At 38.6% G+C, this 24,460-nt stretch overlaps 1 protein-coding gene across 1 annotated transcript in view; it reads left to right on the top strand.

Annotated features, from left to right (window-relative positions):
• The window catches only part of FAM171B (family with sequence similarity 171 member B), a 70,308-nt gene extending 49,808 nt beyond the window's left edge, over positions 1–20,500 (top strand). The window contains exons 3-8 of the mRNA XM_040972144.1: positions 5,694–5,786; positions 10,250–10,408; positions 13,421–13,591; positions 15,152–15,268; positions 18,430–18,553; positions 19,075–20,500. Of these exons, the coding sequence (XP_040828078.1) occupies positions 5,694–5,786; positions 10,250–10,408; positions 13,421–13,591; positions 15,152–15,268; positions 18,430–18,553; positions 19,075–20,419 (2,009 nt within the window). The 3' untranslated portion in view covers positions 20,420–20,500. The remainder of the gene's footprint in view (positions 1–5,693; positions 5,787–10,249; positions 10,409–13,420; positions 13,592–15,151; positions 15,269–18,429; positions 18,554–19,074) is intronic.
• Positions 20,501–24,460: the final 3,960 nt, after the last annotated feature.

Genomic DNA, 24,460 nt, shown 5'->3' on the forward strand with positions numbered 1-24,460 from the left:
GTAACAATTTATAACGTAATGGAATTAGTTGACATGATATTGTGTAACCAGCATGTTCAAAGAGAGAGAGAGAGAAAACAACAGATTGCTTATTTTTTAAAAAAGATTTTTATTTATTTATTGAAAAGTCAGATTTACAGAGAAAAGGAGATGCACCGAGAGAGATCTTCTGTTAGTTCACGCGCCAAGTGGCCTCCATGGCCAGAACTGAGCTGATGTGAAGCCAGGAGCTTCTTCCAGGTTTCCCACATGGGTGCAGGGATCCAAGGTTTTGGGCCATTCTCTGTTGCTTTTCCTAGGCCACAAGCAGGGAACTGGATGGGAAATGGAGCAGCTGGAATTAGAACCAATGCCCAGAGGGGATCCCGGCAGGTGCAAAGCAAGGACTTTAGCCACTAGGCTATTGTGCCAGGCCCCCCAAGTTATTATTATTATTATTTTTTAAAGATTTATTTTTATTATTTTTTCATTGGAAAGGTGGATATACAGAGAGGAGAGACAGAGAGGAAGATCTTCCGTCTGATGATTCACTCCCCAAGTGAGCGCAACGGTCGATGCTATGCCGATCCGGAGCCAGGAGCATCTTCCGGGTCTCCCACGTGGGTGCAGGGTCCCAAAGCTTTGGGCGGTCCTCGACTGCTTTCCCTGGCCACAAGCAGGGAGCTGGAAGGGAAGCGGGGCTGCTGGGATTAGAACCGGCGCCCATATGGGATCCCAGGCGTGCAAGGCGAGGACCTTAACCACTGTGCGCCACCGTGCCAGGCCCTATTTTTTTTTTTAAGATTTATTTTTATTGCAAAGGTACATCAGATTTACAGAGAGAAGGAGAAATGGAAAGATCTGCTGATTCAGTCCCCAAATTGCCACAGTGGCCAGAGCTGAGCTGGTCAGAAACCACGAGCCAGAAGCTTCTTGCAGATCTCCCCATGGCAGCAGGGTCCCAAGGCTTTAGGCCAGCCTCCACTGGTTTCCCAGGCCATAAACAGGGAGCTGAAATGTAACTGGAGCAGCTAGGATGTGAAGTAGCACCCAGGTGTGATCCCGGCTCTTGCAAGGTGAGAATTTAGCCCTTGACTCATCATACCAGGTCCTATAGAGTTGTTTTTTAAATATATATATATTTTTAAAAGGCAGAGAAACAGAGAATGAGAACTTCCATCCAGTGGTTCACTCCCAAATTCACTGACAATTAAGGCTGGGCGAGGTTCAAGCTGGAAGTTTGAAATTTTATTCAGTTCTCTCTCGTGGGTCCTGAACATTTGGGCCATCCTGCCACATTTCTTTCTTTCTTTTTTTTTTTTTTTTTGTAGATTGGCTTGTTTTACTTAGCAATCTGCATTTAATATTCTTCCATGTCATATTGTAATTTTTTTTTAACTTTTTTTTTTATTACATTGCATCATGAGACACAGTTTTACAGGCACTGGGATTCCCCCCTCCCCTCCCCAAAACCCACTCCCCCCCCATGGTGGATTCTTCCATCATGTTTCATTACCACAGATCAAATTCAGTTGAGATTTTTTTTTCCTTGCAAGCATCTATAAAACATAGAGTCCAGCATCTTATTGTGCAGATAAGTTCAGCAGTTTCATGGGGAGACAGTCTCTGGTCTGAAGGTACAGCTGAAAGAGTATCATCCCAATCAATTGAAAGCCCCGAGATTACATCAGTAACAATTTATATCGTACCAGAATTAGTTGACATGATATTGTGTAACCAGCATGTTCAAAGAGAGAGAGAGAAAACAACAACAAAAAAAGTACAAGTTCTGAACCACATCCTATCACTTCTACATTGACATTACAATTATTAGTTTATATACAGCTGGGTTCTATACACCTTAAAATGGCTATAGATTACTATTCAGCTGTCTCATGTCTATTTTAATTTTAGTATTTGGCAGTTCATAGTGTTGAAGCCTGATTTTGCAGAACCTGGCTGTTTTTCGGGTAGTCTAGCTCTATAACTGTAACAAGACATATGTCAACAGTTTAGGTGAACAGTTTTAGGAGGGGTGTGCAGAGAAATCCTCCATACCCTAGTGAGGAGCAACCAATCTTTGCGTCCCACCCAGTGAGTTATAAGTGCATCCCCCCTGCCCATTTCCTGTTTCTAAGCTTTCCTCGCTGTTCTCCATCTATTCTAGGTTTTTTTTGTTGTTGTTGTTTATTTGTTACTTTGTTTCGAGGGGTTTCTGGAGCAATCCTGATGGTCATTATGAGAGAGAGTGGGGACCCAAAATTAGAACCAGGCAAGAACCAGAGAAAGCTCCTCTCCCTAGTCCTGAAGGAAGTTTACTGTTTTGTTTCTGCGGACCGCTCAGTGCTCCTGGTTGTCGTTCAGATGACCTTGGATCCTGCAAGGCGGGGTATGGGCTTCTTCCCTCCCAGGTGTGAGACCCAAATGGAAATGGGTGACCTCAGAGTTCTCGGCCTCCGAAGGCACTCCAATTTCCCGTGGTCTCCTTGCATCCTGCCACTTTTCAAGGAACAATAGCAGGGCACTGGACCGAATGGAGAAGCATGGAATTGAATCTGCACTAAGCTATGGTATACTAGTTATTTCAGGTGGTGTCTGAACTTGCTAAAAACACAACACTGCCCTGTATATCTTTTTTGTAAGTTGGCAAGATGATATACCTGATTTTTGAATTAGTATGATATATTTAACCATTAAATAAACAAGATATGTTACAATACCAAATTGTAACCATTAAAAAAACTACCTATAGGTCAGAACAGCAGCTGAGGATGAAAAAAAGATACAGGTGCCACCTCTAAAATAAAAATATTATATATGTATATATTATTAAGGAAATGCTAGTTGTCCTACCTAAAAAAAGTAAATGGACATAATTGTGGCCTAGTAATTTTTGTTAAAAGAATTTCAAATTAGGAAATATGGCATGCTTTGTCTCATTAGTAATCTAAGAACTATATACTGAGGAAATACACACTTTGATTTTTCACCTTAAAAGGTATTTTTTAATTTTTAAAGATTTATTTTTATTGGAAAGGCATATCAAAGAGAGGATAAGAGACAGAAAGATCTTTCATCTGCTGGTTCAGTCTCCAAATGGCAACGGCCAGAGCTGAACCAATCCTACGCCAGGAGCTTCTTCTGGGTCTCCCATGTGGAAGCAGGCTCCCAAGGCCTTGGGCCATCCTCTGCTTCTCTCCCAAGTCATAAGCAAGAAGCTGGAAAGGAATTGGAACAGCTGGGACACAAACTGGCTCCCATATGTGATCCCAGAACTTGCAAGGGAGATTAACCTATCTAGCCATAGAGCTGGGCCCCTTTAAAAAGGTTTTAATAAGTAATTGTCCACAATATTGATATGTTAAGGCCAGAATTTTGGTGTAGCAAGTTAAGCTGCAATCTGTGATGCTGGCATCCCCTGTGAGTGCCAGTGGGAGTGCAAGCTATTCCACTTCTGACTCAGCTCTTTGCAAATGCACCTGAACAACTAATGAAGCATGGCCTAAACGGTTAGGCCCCTGCCACCTACCATAGAGATCTTGATGGATTTCCAGGCTCTTGGCTTTTGTCTGGCCCAGCACCAGGTGTTGTAGCATTTGGGCAATGGACCTATGGATGCAAGATTTTTCCACATCTTATGTTTGTAATTGCCTTTGGAATTATGTTTTAATAAGATTTTTTAAAGTGTAGAAGCATTGGAATTCTCAGATGTTACTGATGGTAGTTCAAATTGGCAATGTTATCTAGGCAGCAGCTGAAGTACACGTATCAAAGTCTTGAGCTTCGTAAATGCTAGGCATCCACTAATGGTAATCTTTCATAGAGACAAATATAATGTGAACAGACATTTGTGCACCTGCATATTGATTTCATCTATTTAAGAGTAAAATGGTAAGTCTTAAATCTGTAATATTACAGAAGCATTTAAGTAACATGTGGCCTTAAAGTGTTATAACTGTTTCTCAATAGACTCTTATTTGTAGAAAGATAAAAATAATTAGTATCATCGTATTATGTATTTTAAAGAATGATGGGTAATATCAATGGAGATCTAAATTGAAATATTTAATGAGTGATATTGTGAAAACCATTGTTTTTATTCTTTTCTAAATCTCTCAACTTTTTCTAGCTGACACTATTTCTTTTGTATTTAGAAAAAAATTGCTAAGTAAAAAGAAACTTGAATATTTTAGTGAGAATCAAAAGGATTTTCCTTGGTTTCATTGTCTTAAAAAGCTATCTGGCTGTCATAATAAGTTAACTATGAGAGCGAAAATCCCAGGAGGACATAATGCGCTGTTAGCAATCATCCTGAGGACCATGTTAAGATCCTGCCACTTTCTTTCCAACTTAATGTATCCGTTAATCTAAATGTTACTATATTCTGAAATTGAATTTATATTCTCATTTAGCAATTAACTTTTCCTTTGGAAAGAATAGATTCTTCTCAACATTGTATATTTTTGTATTCTATTTTATTTAAAACCTTTTGAAATATTTCAAGGTATTAAGGGTCTTTCCATGCAGAGATGTTTTTCTCATTAGAGTTTTAAAGATACCATGCCATTTATATTCATTTTAAGTACTTACATTTCAACTCATGGTTTGGGTAACAGCTCAAAATTTTACAGGTAAGTTGCTTTGGTTTATTTCCAATTATTAAATCCTTTTGTGCCCCACCTTCTTGCTTCCGATCTACAAATAATCCCAAAATTCAGGAATCCTTCAAGTGCTGTTTCTCTCCCACCAGTTACTTTACGTGCCTGTTCTGATCAACAGGCTCAGCCTCGTCCTGGCCATCATGTGTTGTGTTAAGCTCACTCTTCTTTTGCCAACTGAGTCAGTTGGGGAAACCACATCATGCCCAAAAGAACTTCGTGCTCTTATATGGGAAGCAAAAAAGCTAGAGTGGATATAGTCTGTCTAGAAAACCTTGAATTATGGCACCCATAAGTTTAACACTCAGATATAAATAACAAGTAACAGTTATGTAAAGAAAAGATTACATGTTCTCCAACATTAAACTTGATCGTTTATATCTGTTTATTGAACATCATTAGTCACATTGGGACAGACTATTCTGTGAAATAAAAACTAGTAAAATAAATATATTTTTTCTCTCCATTATTTCTTATGAGGTACTTTTAAAAAATTATTTTTATTGGAAAGTTAGATACACAGGGAAGAGAGAAAGAGATCTTCTGATCGATGCTTCACTCCCCAAGCAGCTGCAATGGCTGGAACTGCGCCTATCTGAATCCAGGAACCTCTTCGAGGTCTCCGCTGCAGGTGCAGGGTCCCAAAGCTTTGGGCCATCCTCAGCTGCTTTCCTAGGCCACAGGCAGGGAGCTGGATGGGAAGCAGGGCTGCCGGGATTAGAACCGGCACCCATATGGGATCCCAGCAAGTGCAAAGCAAGGCCTTTAGCAGCTAGGCTACTGCGCAGGGCCCTATGTGAGGTACTTTTAAAAATTAATGGAAATAGTCCTTTGTGAGAAAACTCTGCATAAAATTTTATTTTGCATAAATGTCAACTTTTTCACCAAAATAATTATCTTGTAACTCAATATTTTTGAAATCCCCTCATATTCATCCTTCCCTTGATTTGGGTTGTTTCTCCTAAAAAGCAGTTTGTTTTTACCAACTCCTAGGGCTTGCTGTAAGAGAATTGTCCTAGTTATTCCCTGCATTTACTAACTGTGCTCATTTCACAGTATATTCATCAGTCACACTTTCACTGTTCCCGCAAAGCCAAGCAAATATATGGCTATTTGAAGACACTGTTTTAATCACTGGAAAACTAGCGGGTAAGTACAGTATTTTTTAACTTTGGAATTAAAAGCCTTAAATAATACTAAATACTTATCCTAAAGATCTTGGAGAGAGCTTTATAAAATACAGGTGGATGTGTAAAAAGTAATTGTTGATAGTTGGCAAAGCATAACACTTGGGCTGGTAAATCCTAGCCATATCATCTGTACCTTTTATTTTTGTATTTATATTTTGTATTTTGTACCTTTTGTTTTGTATTTTTATAGGATTATCCCTTATCCCATAGTTCTTTCCTTCTTTTTAATAAGATTTATTTTTTATTACAAAGTCACATATACAGAGAGGAGGAGAGATAGAGAGGAAGATCTTCCGTCCAATGATTCACTCCCCAAGTGGCCGCAATGGCTGGTGCTGTGCCAATCTAGAGCCAGGAGCCAGGAAATTCCTCCAGGTCTCCCACGCGGGTGCAGGGTCCCAAGGCTTTGGGCCATCCTCGGCTGTTTTTCCAGGCCACAAGCAGGGAGCTGGATGGGAAGTGGACCTGCTGGGATTAGAACCGGCGCCCATATGGGATCCTGGTGTGTTCAAGGTGAGGACTTTAGCTGCTAGGCCCTGTATTTTTTCATTACTGAGCTAATATGTATTATAAGTAGAGAAAAATCTAAATTGAACATTAATTATTGAATACAAGTTGATTGAAACCAGTTTTTAATCTTACTGTCATGCAAATAATTCACATGTAGTAGTAGGAATTAGTCTTTCCTTTGATCTCTTTGCTAGATATGAACTTGAAAGTATTTTTATTTGAAGTGTAGAGAAAAACAGATTTTCCTTCTGGTTGTTCACATCCCAAATCCCTACTACAAGCAGAGCTGGGTCAGATCAAACCAGGAACTCAGAAGTCACGTGGGTGACAAGAGGCTAAGCCCTTGACTCCTCTCGTTGCCTACCAGGGTGCACGTTAGCAAGCCGTGGAAGCTGGAATCGGATTGAACTGACTCAGGCACTCCGACATGGGATGTGGGCATCACAGGCTACACTTCACAGCAGAGTGGACCTCCACAACCCCTCTTCATGCCCAGTGGACCAGGAAATACTGAAAAGAGTGTCTGTGTGTCCCCCTCTTACATTCCATCTCTAGCTGGGATCTCAGTGATAGGCAGACTCGGGAAAAGGACAGCGTATAGCACTGAGACCCTTTTGGCCTCTCTAATCATGGGTCCTTCCGTTTTTACCACCTACATTGATCTCGGAGTCTGGCTGGAGAGGCCTGAGGTTGAGTAGATAAATACTGCTTGCAGAACATGGTTCTCTTTGATTGCATATTCCTCCCAAGGAAAGCAATGCAGGAAACAATGTTTTTGGTGCTGGTTCTAGCTGAGCCTTCCAGCTTTGCCTTACTAACCATGAAAATGGTGGTGGTATTTTTACCTCACCTTCCCAAAACCATAATTTGTGCTCAGGATAGGTTCCAGAATTCTGTGGCTCATTTTGCACATTATATAAAATCTTGATAAATGACAAAATTTGCAATTTTTTTTTTTACATTGCTAGATTTTGTTCAAGCATCATGGGGTAATGGGTGAAGGAAAATCCTTAAGACCACATTGGGTCTAAGAAGATAGCAAGAGTAAAAACAGTTTGTGAAAATTTTGTTCACTTTCACGAGCTATTTGATTTGTTCCCAAAGCACTGAAACAAAAGACTTACTGCTGGGAAGCTTTTGTGGTGCAACATGCAATCCCCCATATGGAGTGCCGGCTTTGAGTCCTGGTTACTCTGCTTATGATCCCGACCCAGTTCCCTGTTAATGCATCTAGGAAAGCATCTGATGATGACGTGAGTTCTTGAGCTCCTGGCGTTAGCCTGGGCCAGCCCTAGCTGTTGTGGCCGGAAGCCTGGTTGTATCTGAGTAGTGATTACATAAAAGGAAATACCTATGGCCTGATTAATCTTGCAATGATTTACTGGTGAAGCTAGAGAAGGGCTTCCTCCTGGGATGCCATAGTAGAACGGTGACGGACTTCTGCTGCTCTACGGCAGACTGCTGTCTGGACAAGAGTTGTGGAAGGATGGAAAACAAATAGGAACCACATGTCTGCAAAGAGGCACTTCTGAGGTTCCTGGGGCTTTAACAAAAACAGGTTTTCCACTGTTCCTCTTTGTTTTGGCACATCCCTTCCTCTGATTGTCCTCTTAAGACCCTATGGAAAATCATATTTTGCCAAAATGCACACATGAATCAGTGTGCACATGTCTTGGATCACTCCTTTGCTACTGTGCAGCAATGGTGAGCACTCCCTGATCTCAAAGGACTGGCCATGCCTTGGGAGGTCTTCATGAGAGGTCTGCAAGTCCTCTTAGCTTCTCAGTTAGCTTTTCCTGCCTCTTTTCCTAATGTAGTGATTCTGTGGTAAGACCATGCAAGCAAGGATGGATGTATCTAACGAGAAACCTTTCTGCAGAAAGGTATATCATCACTTCCATAAAATGTCTTATTAAGAGCTTGTTTGTATACTGAAAACACGTTAGGCCTGTTGTGCACAGGTTTATGGTCAAAGTAAGAGAAATGAATATAAACCCCTAGAGAAGTTCAGCTAGCTGTATCATTCTATTATGAGAAGCTTGGCAGTTCAATATAATTTTATGTATTTTAAAATTGCAAATTGTTCCTATGAGTGGTCAGAAGGTGCCAGAACAAACAAAAAAATAAACTTTGGTGGTTATTTCTAACTTCTCATAGGAAGTGAATTTTACTCATTTGTCACATACTTCTGTAAAAATGGATATTTTCATCTGATAATTTAACTGATTTTTCTAAATGAGTGGTTTTATTAACATCCAAGGCAGAGGCTGCTATGTCTGATAAATTTTAGGTCTGATGATCTGAGTCCATACTAAATTATTAAATGTGGTGCTGGAACTGTTAGTATTGCCACTAAGTTCTCGATAAGGTAAGGCAGCCAATTGAGTTATTGAAATATTTATAAATTGAGTAATCAGAATTTGAAAGATTTATGATAAGGATGTATTCCTCATCAGGTAACTAAGTAGGTGAATACATTGTCAAACACACTTTTTATTGCAAGATTCTGAAAAACCCCTCTTAAGCCAGTGTATGCCCACATGAAGCATTTATTTCAAATGTTTTTAAATTGTTTGTCTTTTCCTCTCTATTTTTCATTTTCTTTATGCTGGTTTGCTTCAAAAATGGCTACAAAGGCCCGGCTTGGGCCAGGCTGAAGCCTGAAGCTTCATCCAGGAGCTTCCGCATTAGGACCTGGTTCCAAGCACTTGGGGCATCTGCTGCTGCTCTCCTGGACACAACAGCAGGGAGCTGAATTGGAAATGGAGCATCTGAGATGGCATCTCAGGCAGCAGTTTAACATATTGTGTCACAGTGCTAACTCCTTTTTCAAATATTTTTAAAATGTTGGAATAATACCAAAACTTTACACATCTGTTGATCAGGATTTCAGTTGAGTTCATTAATAACTTAAAAATTTTTTTTTATTGTTAATAACATTGTACTATGCGATACAGTTTTATAGGCACTGGGATTCCCAAAAGTTTTTAATTAGAAAGGCAGATATACAGAGAGGAGGAGAGACAGAGTGGAAGATCTTCCATCTGATGGTTCACTCTCCAAGTGGCCGCAACGGCTGGAGCTGAGCCAATCTGAAGGCAGGAGCCAGGAGCTCTTCCGGGTCTCCCATGCAGGTGCAGGGTCCCAAAGCTTTGGGCCATCCTCAACTGCTTTCCCAGGCCACAGGCAGGGAGGTGGATGGAAGCAGGGCTGCCAGGATTAGAACCAGCGCCCATATAGGATCCTGGTGCATGCAAGGCGAGGACTTTAACCACTACGCTATCGTGCTGTGCCCCATTAATAACCTTTATTCTTTCAATTTCTCAACTCTCTGAATGTTGTTTGATTTCTAATCAGCTCACAGTTTTCCTTGTAAGATGGTTGTTACAAATCCCACATGTATTCCTGCTCACATACAATCCGGAGGGTAGGTGGATGTAGAACATGCCTTCCTCCTGAGCTTCAAGTAAACTTTATTGCTTTGCATCTCATTGACTCTGCTTGGGGCAGTCCTGTTGTAGAACAAATCATTTGGGTAAAAGACCACTTTTTGATTGGATCTGTTACACATCATCAGCTCTATTCCTGATATCAAAATGCTTCTCCATGTGAACTAAATGAGCATAGAATGGTTGGTGTGTGGTTTCCTTAGTTTCAACCCCAGAAAAGGGTGAAGGAACTCTGGATAGCATTAAACAGTCTTTATTACAAAGGTGCCTTGTGAGAGCTCAATAAAGGGAGCTTTCAGACTTACTAGTTCTGAATTAAAAAGTTAAAATAAGTACATGCAGAAATGTTAAGAACACTTAGAAATATTTATAATTTCATATTTTCAAGTAAATTATCCTGATCAGTGGTGCTTTTGTTAAGTATGTATTTGTTCTGTTTGCTAATATTTCCTTTTTTTTTCAGATGCCAAATCACAACCAAGTGTTCAGTTTTCAAAGGCCTTAATTAAACTCCCTGATAACCATCATATTAGCAATGTTACTGGCTATCTCACAGTTCTACAGCAGTTTCTAAAAGTGGACAATTTTCTGTACACAACTGGAATTACACTCAATAAACCAGGTATCTAATTTTATATAATAAATTTATAAGAGTGATTAACATATAAATCTCCAGACTGATACATGTCACTTTATAATAAATCTGGCTATGAAGATGTTTACAATTCCTCTTTGTCTAGTGATAGATTATACCAGAGCCTTCAGCATGTATTATATCAAACTAATGGAAATTTCATTTAACTTAAATGCATGAATTTCATTTAATGCAAAACACAGTATAGAAAATAATTGATAAGTATTGATTTTGCAAAGTTCTACAGTTTACATTTGGAAATTTAAATTTTGTAAGCTTTTATAATTTGACATTCTTTATAGATTTACTCAGAACTGTTGACAGTGTATCTGTTTCAGAATCAACAGGTCTAATACCTTTAAAACTGATTATATTCATAGGTGGGAAGGGAGCACAAGGAGCTCTACTCTTTTCCCATTTCTTCTACAAGACACACAACTTGATATTATTCATTGATTACCCAATGAAAGCTACTGTTCTTTAGAGAGTTCTGGAGCATTGCTGTCCAGTGGGAATGCTCTGTTCCCACATGGTAGCCACTGGCCCCATGAGGCGCTTGAGCTTTTGAAAGACCTTGAACAACTTGATTACATCTTATTAGCATTTGCAGCTTGTAGCTACTCTACTGGATTACATGGTTCTCGATTTCTAGGACTATACAACTGTTCTAGGAATATTTTTATCTTGTCTTTTTCTTACCTCCTGTGCTTTATCTCAGATGTTGGGTGATCAGTCTGCAGTTGATGGAGCTGTAGACTGTGCAGAGCTGCAGAGAGATGGAAGGAGCTGGCTGATGGGTTTTATCTAGTAACTTGCTATATGAGCAAACCACATAGACATTTGTAATACCGGATTACTTACCAGTGTATTCATCTTTAAAAAAATATACAACATTACTTCACTCATCTAATCTTACCATCTAAGGGATTTTCTGACTAGTTCCCTGGCTGAAAATTTTCAGTAAGCCAATAGTTGCCATGACAACCTAAAATATATGTGTCAACTTACTGTTAGTGGTAACTGAATTCCTTTCCTACACTATCATCTGCCTCTCCTGCATCTGCCAGAATTACTTCCTTAAAAATTATATATTTTGAAAGGGAAAGGTAGAGAATAGAACTTATCTTCCATCTGCTGGTTCATTTCCCAGTGACTGCAAAGCCAGAACTGGGCCACTTTGAAGACAGGAGCTCCTACATTGTCTTCCACTTAAGAGGTAGTAGCTCAAGCAGCTGAGTCAATTTCCACTGCGTTTTCAGGCCATTACTGGGAAGCCATACCACTGCTGCAGGCAGTGGCTTTATCTGCTGTGCCATGATGCCGAGCTTCCCAGGATCACTCTTGACTTGGGAGCTTTGTACTTGTTTATGCTGTCTGCTTCTGCCTCGTGGAGACTTTGCATAGATGGTTCCTTAGCCTTTGGTGCAGCTTTGATATTCTGTCCTCCAAGACCAGGCCTTCTTTGACTAATTGTCTTGCCAGATTGTCAATACCACTCATCCTGCACCTGAATGTAAACACATGGCAATATTGTACAGAAGTGTGGGGAAGGATTTTTGAGGACTGTAGAAAAAAATATTGCAGGTAATATAAGAAATCATGTCTTCAGTGATTTCATACAATTACATTGTAGGAGTTCATACAATTACATTGGACCAGTCGGGGCTTTGTAACCTATGTAAATGGTTGAATAACACTCTAGTCTCAAAGATAGATTTCAGGGTTAAGTCTAGTACTAAGTACAAAATATAGTGTCTCTACTTGATTAATATGCTAGCAAGTCACTCCTAGAAATTAACATTAAAATGTTAACTTTATTGCTATTTATTATAAATATTCTGGTACATATTGTAACTTTGTTTGGAATTGCTAATATTTAAAGAACAAAAAGGCACCTTTTTTGGGAAAATGACTAATTTATAGGTAGTACCTGATATGTAAGAAGGCATGCTATAGGCCTGGTTGGGTGGCCTAACAGGTTAAAACCCCGCCTTTGATGCGCTGATATCCTGTGTAAACGCTGGTCATATCTCAGCTGCTGCACTTCTGATTATGCTCCGTACTAATGGCCCTGGGAAAGCAGAAAAAGGCCCAAGTTCTTGGGTTCCTGCACCCATGTGGGAGACCCAGACTCCTGGCTTCCGCCTGGCTGAGCCCTATCTATCGCAGCCAAGAGATGGAAGATCTCCAACTCTCTTTTCAAACAAATTTTTTAAAAAGGCATACTATAAATTATGACCAAAATCTCTAAAACCTCAGGCAGAATGGTATAATTTTTTCTACCACTTAAGCTTTGTAAAGTGTGCTCATTCTTTGTAGTGTTGATAATGTGTAGCAAATAAAAATACATAGTGATTATTTAATTTCCAAGCCTTTGTATTAAAAACCATGCCAGGAGTGAAGCATGTATTCCCCATCATATTATCTGGGTTCAATAGCTGGTTTCTGTCTGGGTGCCAGCTTCCTGCTAATGCCAAAACTTAGAGGCAACAGTAATGGCTCAATTACATGGATCCTACCATCCACCTGAGAGATCTAGAGTTCCTGTTTTCCAATTTGGTTTGTTCCAATTTTATCCATTGTAGGCACTTGAATGACTGAGTGGCAGGTCGAGATGGCAAACTATTGTGTTTTGAAACTGAATGCTTTTTACAGAAATTCAGTGTTTGTTCCAGCTCTCTGAAGCAGGTGCATTTTGGGTGAAAGTGTCACATGTATTGAATCTATATCTGCATTAATGATATGACATGGTAGAGCTCTTTTAGGGCATGCTATTAAGATATGTTTCTTTGTTGGATTTTAGAGTTTTAAAAATAGTTAAATCTCAGTGCACTTAAGTCAAATGACTGAATTAGATAAATCAGGTTCCATTTGTTATATTCTTTAGCTCATTTATGGAATATTTAGAAAGAAATGGATCCAGTAACTACTTAAAATTGAGAACCCTGGGTTAAATATTTAAAAAATCCAGTTCTACAAATAAACTATCCTGTTTACTAGGTTTTGAAAACATTGAGCTGACTCCTCTTGCTGCAATATGTGTGAAAATATATTCTGGAGGGAAAGAATTAAAGGTGGATGGCTCTATTCAAATTTCTCTTCCACTTCTACATACAAATGATATAAATGTGGGAGATCGCATACCAGCCTGGACATTTGATATGAACTCAGGTATGTTAAACAGGTGAAAGTATTTTTGAATATTTGAATGTCTGATGCTTTGTAGCTGTACTGTTATAATTTTATGCATTTTGTTAGTGATAAAATTGTTTTCACATCAATGAATATACTACACTTATGGGGGAAAAAAGACACCAAATTCATTTAAAAAATAGCATTTGACTAGGGCTCAGCATTATGGCTTAGCAAGCTGCAATGGTCGTACCAGTTCCAGTCCTGGTTGCTTCACTTCTGGTACAGCTCCCTGCTAATGATATAGGAAAATATTTGGGCTGCTGTTACCTATGTGGGAGACATGGAAGAAGCCTTTTGCTTTGACTGTGCCAGGCCCAGCAGTTGAGGCCATCTGAGCAATGAACCAGCAAATAAAGCTCTCTCTCTTTCTCCCTGGTACCTCTTTGAAATGTTTAAAAAATAACATTTTCTCATTCCTTTGTGAATAAAATAGTAGTGATATGCTATTGTAAATAGTTTGATTAATTTTAGATTAAGAGTCTGATCCATTTAGCCAAAGTACAATTTAAATAAATCATTTAAGATACGAATCTTAGTTTCCTAGTTTATTGAATGACAGTTACCTCAAAGGAGAATATGTTGTTTTTTTGTATATTCTGGCAAGCACCATTGATTGCACCTTTTAGTCATTTGGAATTATGTTTTAAATATTTTAATTTTAATGTGAGATAGAAATCATACCTTATTAAATGATGGAGGTACAGTCTGAGAAACACATCATTAGGTGACTTGGGCATTGTATGCATGTCATAGATCATGCTTAATATAAAGTAAGGTGGCTACAAGAATGACCAGGCAATATAATCTAATGGGAGTGCAGTTGTTTATTGTGGTCTGTTTTTGAACCAAATAACATGATGGGAATGATTCACATCAAACTCTCCACTTTACTAACAAAGCCATTTTGTTATGGAGAACTGTCTATAACATAAGCCATCAATAAACCACAATATAAACATATACAAGCCTATGAGTAGCTTTGTTACATTATTTATGCATAAAATGTCATATGTGGTATGGGTTTTACTGAATTTTTTCCATGGATGGCAGCAGTTTATAGTTAATATAATTTTCTGAAAGTTTAAAAATATTTCGGCCCAAAAGACCTAGGTCAACAGTACTAGGATAATGTTTAATGAACCAATATAAATGACTATAAAAGACAATTGTAAGATTGTAATCAGAATCTAAGAAAAAAAAACCACTATGGCTTGGGATTTTACTACTCATATCCTTAAGATATTTTAGGCAATTTAAACATTTGGAGATCACTTTTCTGAATGTGTCTTCATTCTTATTATGTTTCATCTTAAATTCTTCAAATTATCCTATTTTTTCTTTTGTGACATGTAAAGTGTAAGAAACTTCTAAATAAACATTGTAAAGCATCCTTTTATATTATCCTGTGGTTATATTGCCATGGTTTTCATAGTCTTGGAAAAAATGTCTATTTTTTACATGTCTGTAAGTAAAAATCCCATAGCTCTACAGATAAAAGAATACTAGCTATTGTCCTATTCTATTTACCTTCATTAGGTGCTTGGGTAAATCATGGCTGGGGAATAGTCAAAGAATATAATAATCACTTCATTTGGACATATGATGCACCACATCTGGGATACTGGATAGCAGCTCCACTTCCTGGATCTAGAGGTATTGTAAATATTAAACTTTTTTTTACAAGTTATAGAGAACTGGAATTGATACTAGACTTCAATGTTATTTTAGGTACTTCGACTTACTTTAGAAAAACATTTAGTCTTCAGATCTGTTTTGTTCCAACTGTAGGAAACATTTAACCTTCTTGAATTCTGAGGTCTTTCTTGAGCACAAGAGATGCATCTGTGAAAATTCTACACCGATCAGTTAGGGTTGGAAACAGATAATTTAAGGACACCTATTGGAAGGATGTGGGGAGTTCACAGGATTGCAAGGAGCACTACCCAACCAGATGCCAGAAGGCAGGAATCCTGCAGTGCCCAGGGCCCCAGGAGCAACCATTGACAGAGAGCTAAGTAGTTGCTGCATGATGACTGGCTGCCCCATTTTCCAGTCCTTTCCTCACAGTGTTGTTGATCCTCTTACAGATAAACAGTCTGATTGCCCCAATCTGGGGACATACGCATACCCCTTGTAATGTTATGCTGTTACTGTGGTTTCCTTAAGCCTATTGGGTTTGTGAATTTACAGAATTGAAACAAGAAAACATTTCTGGTGTCACTTCAGTGAAGGTTTTGTGGTGGGAGTTAAGTATGTGTATTGCTTTCTCATCCTTCCTTAGTAGTCATGCATAAGAGAGGACTCTGGGTTTACTGAATGTTTGGTGCCTGGCTGAGAGGCAGCTGCTGCCTGGCGATTTCATGCTGTTCAAGAATTGCTCCATTATGATCAAGGATAGGAATGACATTTACATACATTGTCCTGTGCATGCCATCATCTAGTTGTATATAAGGTCTTCCAAAAGTTCATGGGACTGTTATGAAAAATCTGCATGGGTTCCAGACAATTTTTTGCAACAAAATAAACCCATGTTAACTTCATTTTAACTACCATTTTGAAGGCTGTTTTCCAAAATAATTATTTTAGTTCAGTTTGGTTATTTTGTGTTAATAACATTTAAAATTAAAGAAGGTAAAAACAAGACTTTCTTCAATGAAGCCAAGGGTTAGTATCCTAATAGAAAAGCACATGAACTTTTATAGCCATGTATAATCAAGAGGAATATTCTTTTGTTTTTATTTGAACTTACTGTGTTTGAGATCATTTATTCAAAACAGAGGGTGGTTGCTTTTATTCTTTATGATGTAGAAATACCATGCTGTCTTGCCAGCTGTCTGGCCTTAATCCCATTCTCGATTTGTGACTATAATGAGATACTGATAAAGAGCAATTAATAATTATAACTCCAAATTCAACTAAATCCAGAATATTTAGCGAAAACATAAGGAACAAACACATATGAGTTTTGTTGGAAAACATACTTACATTAAAAACACCTAAAACAACCAATTAACATAAGATAGTTTTATGAATTACTAAAGTTAAAGTGGCTTTCCAAAATAAGTAGGAATTCTATTCCAGCTTACCTGTTGGCTCTTGCATAGATCAAAAGACTGAAACAGAAACATGGGATTCTTTTAAAATCTGAATTAGACACCGTCTAAAGATACTTTGAAAAAAAGTTATTCCATGAGTATATCAGTTAAAGGAACAATATATTGATAGGCATAGCCAGAACCACTATCAGGTTATCCACAAATCTATCATTAACTTCGTGAGTTTGAAATAGTACTTACCTATCTTGAGTGTCAGTCATCTTTGTAGAGGTTTCTTTTGCTACAAAACTTTGTAGAATGCAAATGTAAATATTAGTTTGCTCAGGCAACCGTAACAAAATACCAAACACTGGCTTGAACAGCGTAGGTTTATTTTCTCACATTTTAGAGGCTTAAAGATCCAGGTCCAGATGCTGTCAGGGACGCTGAGCCTTTTCTTGCCCTTCTGATGTTATCTTCAAGTAGTCTTTCCACTATCCTATGTGTAGAAAGAGATCTCTCGATGTCTCATGCTGCTCTTTTAGTACAGCAATCCTGTTGGATTAAGACAGACCCCTTATGGTCCTTACTTGGTACCTCCTTATGGGTCCTGTATCCACAGTCACATGGAGGGTTGGGCTCCAACATAAGAATTTTAGGGAGACAGTTTAATCCACACCAACTTTTTCCTTTGTACTCAACACTTCTGATAAAACATAGGGGTTTCTTCCCAGACCAGCTGATTCTGACTCTCAATGGAGGACTTGAAGTTTATGAGGCATAATCAATTAAATTCCAACACCAGTGACCTGGATTTAGCATAGGGTTGCAGACTAAAGGCTTGATTCTATGAGATTACCCTGCCTCCCCGTTGCAGATGCCAGTTGCACAGAGCAGATTCCTAGGCTACTTTGCAACTGAAATCATGTCATTCGGAAGCATGACATTTCAAAAAATCATGCATAATTTTCTTTAAATGCATATTTATGCATTTCCCATGTTTTTAAAGAGCTCTCATATGCGTAGATTTCAGAGTCACAGAATTTAATCCTTCAAATCCTAGCAGTTTAAGATTGCCTCTTTTTGCTTGCTCTGGAATGTAAATTTTTCTTTTTTCAGATCAAATGCAGCTGAGAGTCAACACTATCAACATTCTATCTCAATCTCTTTGACTAATTTTAGTTTTATGCAGAGATTTTCTGGTTTACTCTTACTCTATGGCTTGGGCCACAATTTCTGTCAGCAGCTACAAAGAGTTTACTCATAATTTGCTTCCTGGCCTTTCCAGAACCTACTGTCACATATTGTTGGTTTTTATTATCATAGCAGGACCTCATCAGTAGCATTTAGATAGTAGTTTTGGCAAGCATCAGCACTGCTACAGCAACAAACAAAACTAGTCTCAGGGCACACAGCAGCAAACACTTATTCGCTACATACATTTCATATTTTGGGGTTGGCTGCTGCATATCGGGCAGATTTTGTTCAGTACTGTTTGCTTTCTAGTCCCTAAATGAAAGGAGTAGTGATGCTCTGGGATGTCATATCTGAGCATTAGAAGACCAGACTGATTGGCCAGAACCATACCAATGCAGCCCCTCTTACTGTGTGCACATTTGATGGGTCCAGGGAATCTGATGAAGCCCAAAGGGCAGGGGTGAGATACATCATTTAAGAAGGAATCTACCATAGGAGGGACCAGTATGCCTTACCTAGGATCTAGCAGTGTAAATTTTTATCTAAAATAACATTTTTTTCTGTTTCTGTTGAACCATGCAGGTTCAGGTGTAAATGAAGATTCCAAGGACATAACTGCCTACCACACAGTGTTTCTCACGGCCATATTAGGAGGAACAATAATCATTGTCATTGGATTTTTTATTGTTCTGCTTTGTTACTGCAGGTAAGAATATCATTGATGAAAGAAAAGCACAGATATTGTCAAAGTATCATTTCAGTGTATCTGGAATATGCTCAATTTCATTTATAAAAATAATTTGATTTTTAAATAGGTTGAAAAAAAATGGTTGTGTTCTAACAGTGGCATTGCCCATACAATACTCAGAAAGGAGTGTTTAAGAATAACTCTTCTTGGAGTCAGTGTAAGTGCCACAGCACATTAAGCCATGACCTGCAGTGGTATCCCATATAGGCATCAGTTTCAGTCCTGGCTGCCACATTTCCAGTCTACATCCTTGCTAATGCACTGGGGAAAGTCGCAGAATATGTGCTTGGTCTCCTGCACCCATGGGGGACACCTGGAAGAATCTCCTGGCTTTGGCCTGGCCCAGTGCTGGATATTGATACCATTTGGGGAGTGAACCAGTGACTGGAAGACCTCCCTGTCTAACTCTGGCTTTTAAAGCCAAACAAACCTTCTTGAGCATAACTTTTACATTTTTTTTTTTTTGCCTTCTCTTGTAGGGGTAAATGTGGTGCTCCACAGAAGAAAGAAAGAAATATCACTAAACTTGACGTTCTCAAGAGAGATCAGACAACCTCAACAACGCATATAAATCACATCAGTTCAGTCAAAGTTGCATTAAAAGCTGAAGAAAAGTCACAATTATTCAAGGCCAAAAATTCCTCCTACAGCCCTCCAAAGGAGGAGCCGTCCACTGCAGAAGCAGAAGAAAGAATTTCAATGGTGAAAACTCGGGACAATTTTAAGATCTACAATGAAGATGTTTCATTTCTATCAGTCCATCAGAACAATTACTCAAGAAACACAGCACCGTCATTGGAGCCCAATGTGGGGTCCAAACAGCCTAAACATGTTAACAACAATGTCCCTTCATCGTTAGGTGATGCACAAGAGGAAAAGAGGTATCTTGCAGGCAGTGAGGAGGTGTATGGGCATTCCCACATTCCTGAGCAGCTTATGCATATCTACAGCCAGCCCATTGCCATCCTTCAGACATCTGACCTTTTCTCTACTCCAGAGCAGCTGCATGCTGCCAAATCAGCTACTTTGCCAAGAAAGGGACAATTAGTCTATGGCCAACTCTTAGAACCAGTGAACAGAGAGAACTTTACCCAGACATTGCCCAAAATGCCAATGCATTCTCATGCACAGCCCCCAGATGCCAGAGAAGAGGATATGGTTCTTGAAGGTCAACAGAGCTTACCCTCCCAGACTTCAGATTGGAGCCGATATTCCAACAGCCTCCTGGAGTCCGTCTCTGTTCCTGGAACACTAAATGAAGCGGTGGTAATGACTCCGTTTTCATCAGAGCTTCAAGGAATTTCAGAACAGACCCTCCTAGAGCTGTCCAAAGGGAAGCCCTCTCCTCACCCTAGAGCCTGGTTTGTTTCTCTGGATGGGAAGCCAGTTGCACAGGTGAGGCATTCCTTCATAGACCTGAAGAAGGGCAAGAGAGCTCAGAGCAATGATACGAGCCTGGACTCCGGAGTGGATATGAATGAGCATCACTCCAGCCGCAAGCTGGAGAGGGAGAAAACGTTTATCAAAAGCATGCATCAGCCCAAAATTCTTTACTTAGAAGACTTAGACCTGAGCAGCAGCGAGAGTGGAACTACTGTCTGCTCCCCTGAAGACCCAGCTCTACGGCACGTCCTCGATGGAGGCAGCGGAGTCATCATGGAGCACCCTGGGGAAGAGTCGCTAGGGAGAAAAAGCGCTATTGAAGATTTTGAAGCCAACACATCCCCCACTAAAAAAAGGGGCAGACCACCGCTAGCCAAAAAAGACAGCAAGACGAATATTTGGAAGAAACGAGAAGAACGCCCCCTGATTCCCATGAATTAATTCTGACAGTAGCTGTGTTTCTGCTGTCTTGTGCTGTTGTTCTTGCTTCTTGTTGACAGTCGCTGTCTGAACTTAAGAAGTGAGACCAAGCCATCCCGTGGTCCCTGGACTGTCTAAAGCAGGGCAAATAGTAAAATGGTAACTCAGTAATCAGACAGAAAGATACCAAGGAATGCTTTTTCTGGTCTATTGCTTTCAGTTATTTTGAGGTGATGAATCTGAAATACCTTAAGTTTTCAAAATGTAAAATAGTGTGAGATGCTATCTGAAAACAATGCCTGCCTAGTAGCCAATTGGGCCCTGACTCTCTTCAGAGTAACAGTGAAATGTGTGCTTCTACAGTTGCTTCCAAAACTATTGCCTCTGCTTTAATGCATAACCCTGTGGAACACTTAGAAATGAAACGGTCTTCTTCATGCTTTGTGTTCTTGTGAAATGTTACCGTGTTCACCTCTGCCTATACTTGGAAATGGATGGATAAATGTTCTGGATTGGTGTTATTCTAAAGACCAAGTAGCATTTTTTATTGCTATACACTGCATGCGTGTTATATCATCCCAAAGGTAAACCCTACCCCTACATGCGATGGCAAGAAGCTGCTTGTTGTCACAGAGGGAGATGCTAGTTCTGTTATTTTTGGATAGAATTTCACACAATATGATGCTATTTAGAAATTTGAGACAGAATTCTGGCACTGAGTTATTTTTATTCTCAATTTCCATCTTTTTTTTTTTTTTTCCTTTTCAAAAATAAAGTGAGCTTAGTTGACTAGGAAATCTTTTACCTGTCTGAAAAGAGAAATCTGGCAGTTTAAGACTCAGTGATCCATGTTAGAAATTTTAATGTCTTTCTTCTAGTCACAAACAATACACTTCGTCACTTAAAAGGCTTTCACACTTGATTTTTCCCCTAAAAGTGTTTATGAACATCAGAATATTAAAATATGTGGAGACAAAGGATGCAAATATTTCAGCATTATGCCTGAAGTGTCAATGAATAGAAGAAAGCCATTTTCCATAAGCTCAAATAATATCAGGGGCTGCTATTGTGGCTCAGCGGGTTAAGCTGCCACTTAATGCCAGTATCCCATATCAGTGGGAAATGACCCAGGTGCATGGGCCTCTGCCACCCACGTGGGACACCTGCTAGTGTCCGTGGTGCCAGCTTGGCCTAGCCTGGCCGTTTGTGGAGTGTACAAGCAGATGGATGATCTTTCTATCCCTCTGTCACTCTGCCTTTCAAATAACTAGATCTTACTTCAACTTCAGGATATTAGTGTATTCAAATGTTGATACTGACGAAACATGTTTGAGGAAAATAGTTTCAATTTCAGGAGAAAGCATTTGCTTCATCGTCTATAGCCTTTACAACTTTGTTTCTGGAAGTAACTTATTTTAGCAAACCATTTAGTATGAATACATTCAAGAATTGTTTTTTCATTATGTTTTCAGCTCTTACTAATCATTCAGGTGTCCTAAAACTAAAACGACTTTGTTAAAATCAACTACATCCATTTTTTTTTTTTTTGTATCTGAAAATTTCCATGAAGGCAAATGTGTGAAGCACCTCTCCTTTTTCCTTCAAGGGATAACTGAAATTGATTTAGTTTTCATATCCTAATATCCCACATGGGAGCAATCCAGGCACTCAAGCCGTGTAAACAAGTTGAAAGAACCAAAATAGTGACGTTGGCTTTAGTAAACTTGTAGATACTCGTATAATGAATACTACATTTTTTCCCCCTACACCAAAATGTTAGACTTCAGCCAGTTTTTTTCCTGTGACCACTTCTAAAACATTTGTCCTTTCAGGAGACTCTCCTACCTTTCTGTATTAACCCAAAGAATGTAGCGACTCTGGCAAATGTTTGCTATAATTAAGCCAATCGAAAGAAAAGACACATAAAAGCCAAGGTTTACTACCCTTACAGTGGATTTATTTTATTTTATTTTATTTTTGTGAACTAGTGATGAGGCTCAAAATTAGAGGTGGCTTTGTGCTGGTTTTAGATATGAAGATGTTAAAAACAGCATAAATGGAAATGATTTGGCAAAGGTTAAGGAATTAGTGCTCTGCTGAAGTGCCTTTGATAGAGTTGCATTAGAAGGATAAATAACATCTTTCATAAATGTACATTTTTCTGTTAGCTAAGTTAAACAGATGTGCAGTTTTTTATTAATTTAAAAAACATAGACCTAGTGTTTCATGTTGGAACAATGAACTTTGCATGTAAGTAACATTTATCTCTTTTCTTAGGTTTAATTTTTTTTAATTTAGTATATTTATTGATAAATATTTATGTTGTTCCGTTTCCTTAGTAGGGCTAGTATGAATTTTCTCACTTTCAAATAAAAATATTCCATCTCCACGTGGTAACAGGATATACCCGGTGGTATAAGGAGCACCATTCAGGTGTGTCACCGTTCATGTTTATGTAAAAGAAATTAGGCAGTGTATTCCAAGGGCTTTTCTAGAACTACTTATTTGGTTTTAGAGTAAAACCTTATACTTCTTTTACACTGCACATGCCATTTTCAATTGGAAATCACAAGTAATTTATCCTCTTTTTTTAAATGACCGAAAGAGTGTGACTCCTTATTTGAGTAGTCCAGATTTACTGTTCAAGTGGAAGCTGTCTACTTTTTCTTACCCCAAGTGACAGTAAACCAACAATACCCACTACTTTCTTAAATTTTTAAATTGAAAGACAACACAGGTTTTCTGGAAATGTAATCCTAGGTAATTTTGGTCACTATTTATAAACAATTGTGGATTATTTTTACATACTTTGGATATATCCTGAAGGCAACATTTCCCTTAATTATCTAAAAAAAAAGCACAGCTAAATAATTTTTGAATTCATATGATCTTGAGACTTTATAAAAATCAATTTTTATGACTTTATGCAGGTGTATAGGGATTATGCCCTTTTGTAATCATATACTACAAAGATCACAGCTGTTGAAGAATAAAAGCACTTTGCTTTGGCAGTCATTTTCAGATCAGTTACTGTGTTCGAATTCTCTGGTATCAATGCATATTATAGGTTTTTAGAGCTCAGTGGGTCTAAACCTCACAAGAAGGTGAAGCTCAAAGGTAACAATGATTTGTAAAGTGTGAGTGTCTCACTCCCCCCTGCACCAGCATTGTAAAGGGATTCACTGTATTAATTTCCATTTCAGATCTAGAATTGGTATTTGGCCTTCTTGTTTTCAAGTGTTTCTATCTTTTGTATTCTTTTCCTAGAGATCTCAGTTCGGTGTATTTACTGCCATAATGTCATATCTACTGCTGAAAACTGTAATCTGAAGATTTGTAAAATGTTAAACATAGTTCCTTAAATAAAATCAATCTAAAATTGTACTTGGTGTATTAATTTCAGTTTAGCTATAAGGCACACACACTCAATTCATAATTGTTTCATTACTTTTACATTTTGTTCATTACACTCCCTACCTATTGTCTTTCTCCAAAATTCACAAAGTGTAGACAGATTGTTTTCCATGAAGACAAGATAATCTGATAGGACACAAAATTACAGTTGCCCCAAATACCAGTGAGAAAATACAATGTCCCCCCACCTACTTTTATAATATTTCTTGGATTTTAGTCTCTGAGTAAATTATGCAAAAACTCTTAATGTTAGAAGCTCTACAGTCCTGCTTAGTCAACAGTATTTACTAGATTTGTATTTAGTAACTGTAAACTACTTCTGAATTTTTGTCAGCCATGTTTTGGACATTTCCCTTTGACACCTTTGATTTAGGAACTGACCTATGAATCCATTCATGAAAATATGGTACCAAACAGACTGATTCCTAGCACCAGATCTGTGACAGACTTCTGGTTGGAGTCCCCATGTGCCCAGCTAGACTGTGGCTGGCTTTATGCATTCTTGGATTCTTTATCAGAAACGATGCCAACCCAAAGAAGTCAGAAGGTCCAGAATACACAGAACTGCTTTGTAAGCAAAAGCATTTCTTACATCATAGTAAGAAACAAAGCTGCCAGAGACACATGCATCAGCTGGCGATCATTCTC

Source organism: Ochotona curzoniae, unplaced genomic scaffold (assembly GCF_017591425.1).
Source record: "Ochotona curzoniae isolate NIBS_2020 unplaced genomic scaffold, NIBS_Ocur_1.0 contig_2210, whole genome shotgun sequence".
In the NCBI taxonomy this organism is placed as follows: Eukaryota; Metazoa; Chordata; class Mammalia; order Lagomorpha; family Ochotonidae; genus Ochotona; species Ochotona curzoniae.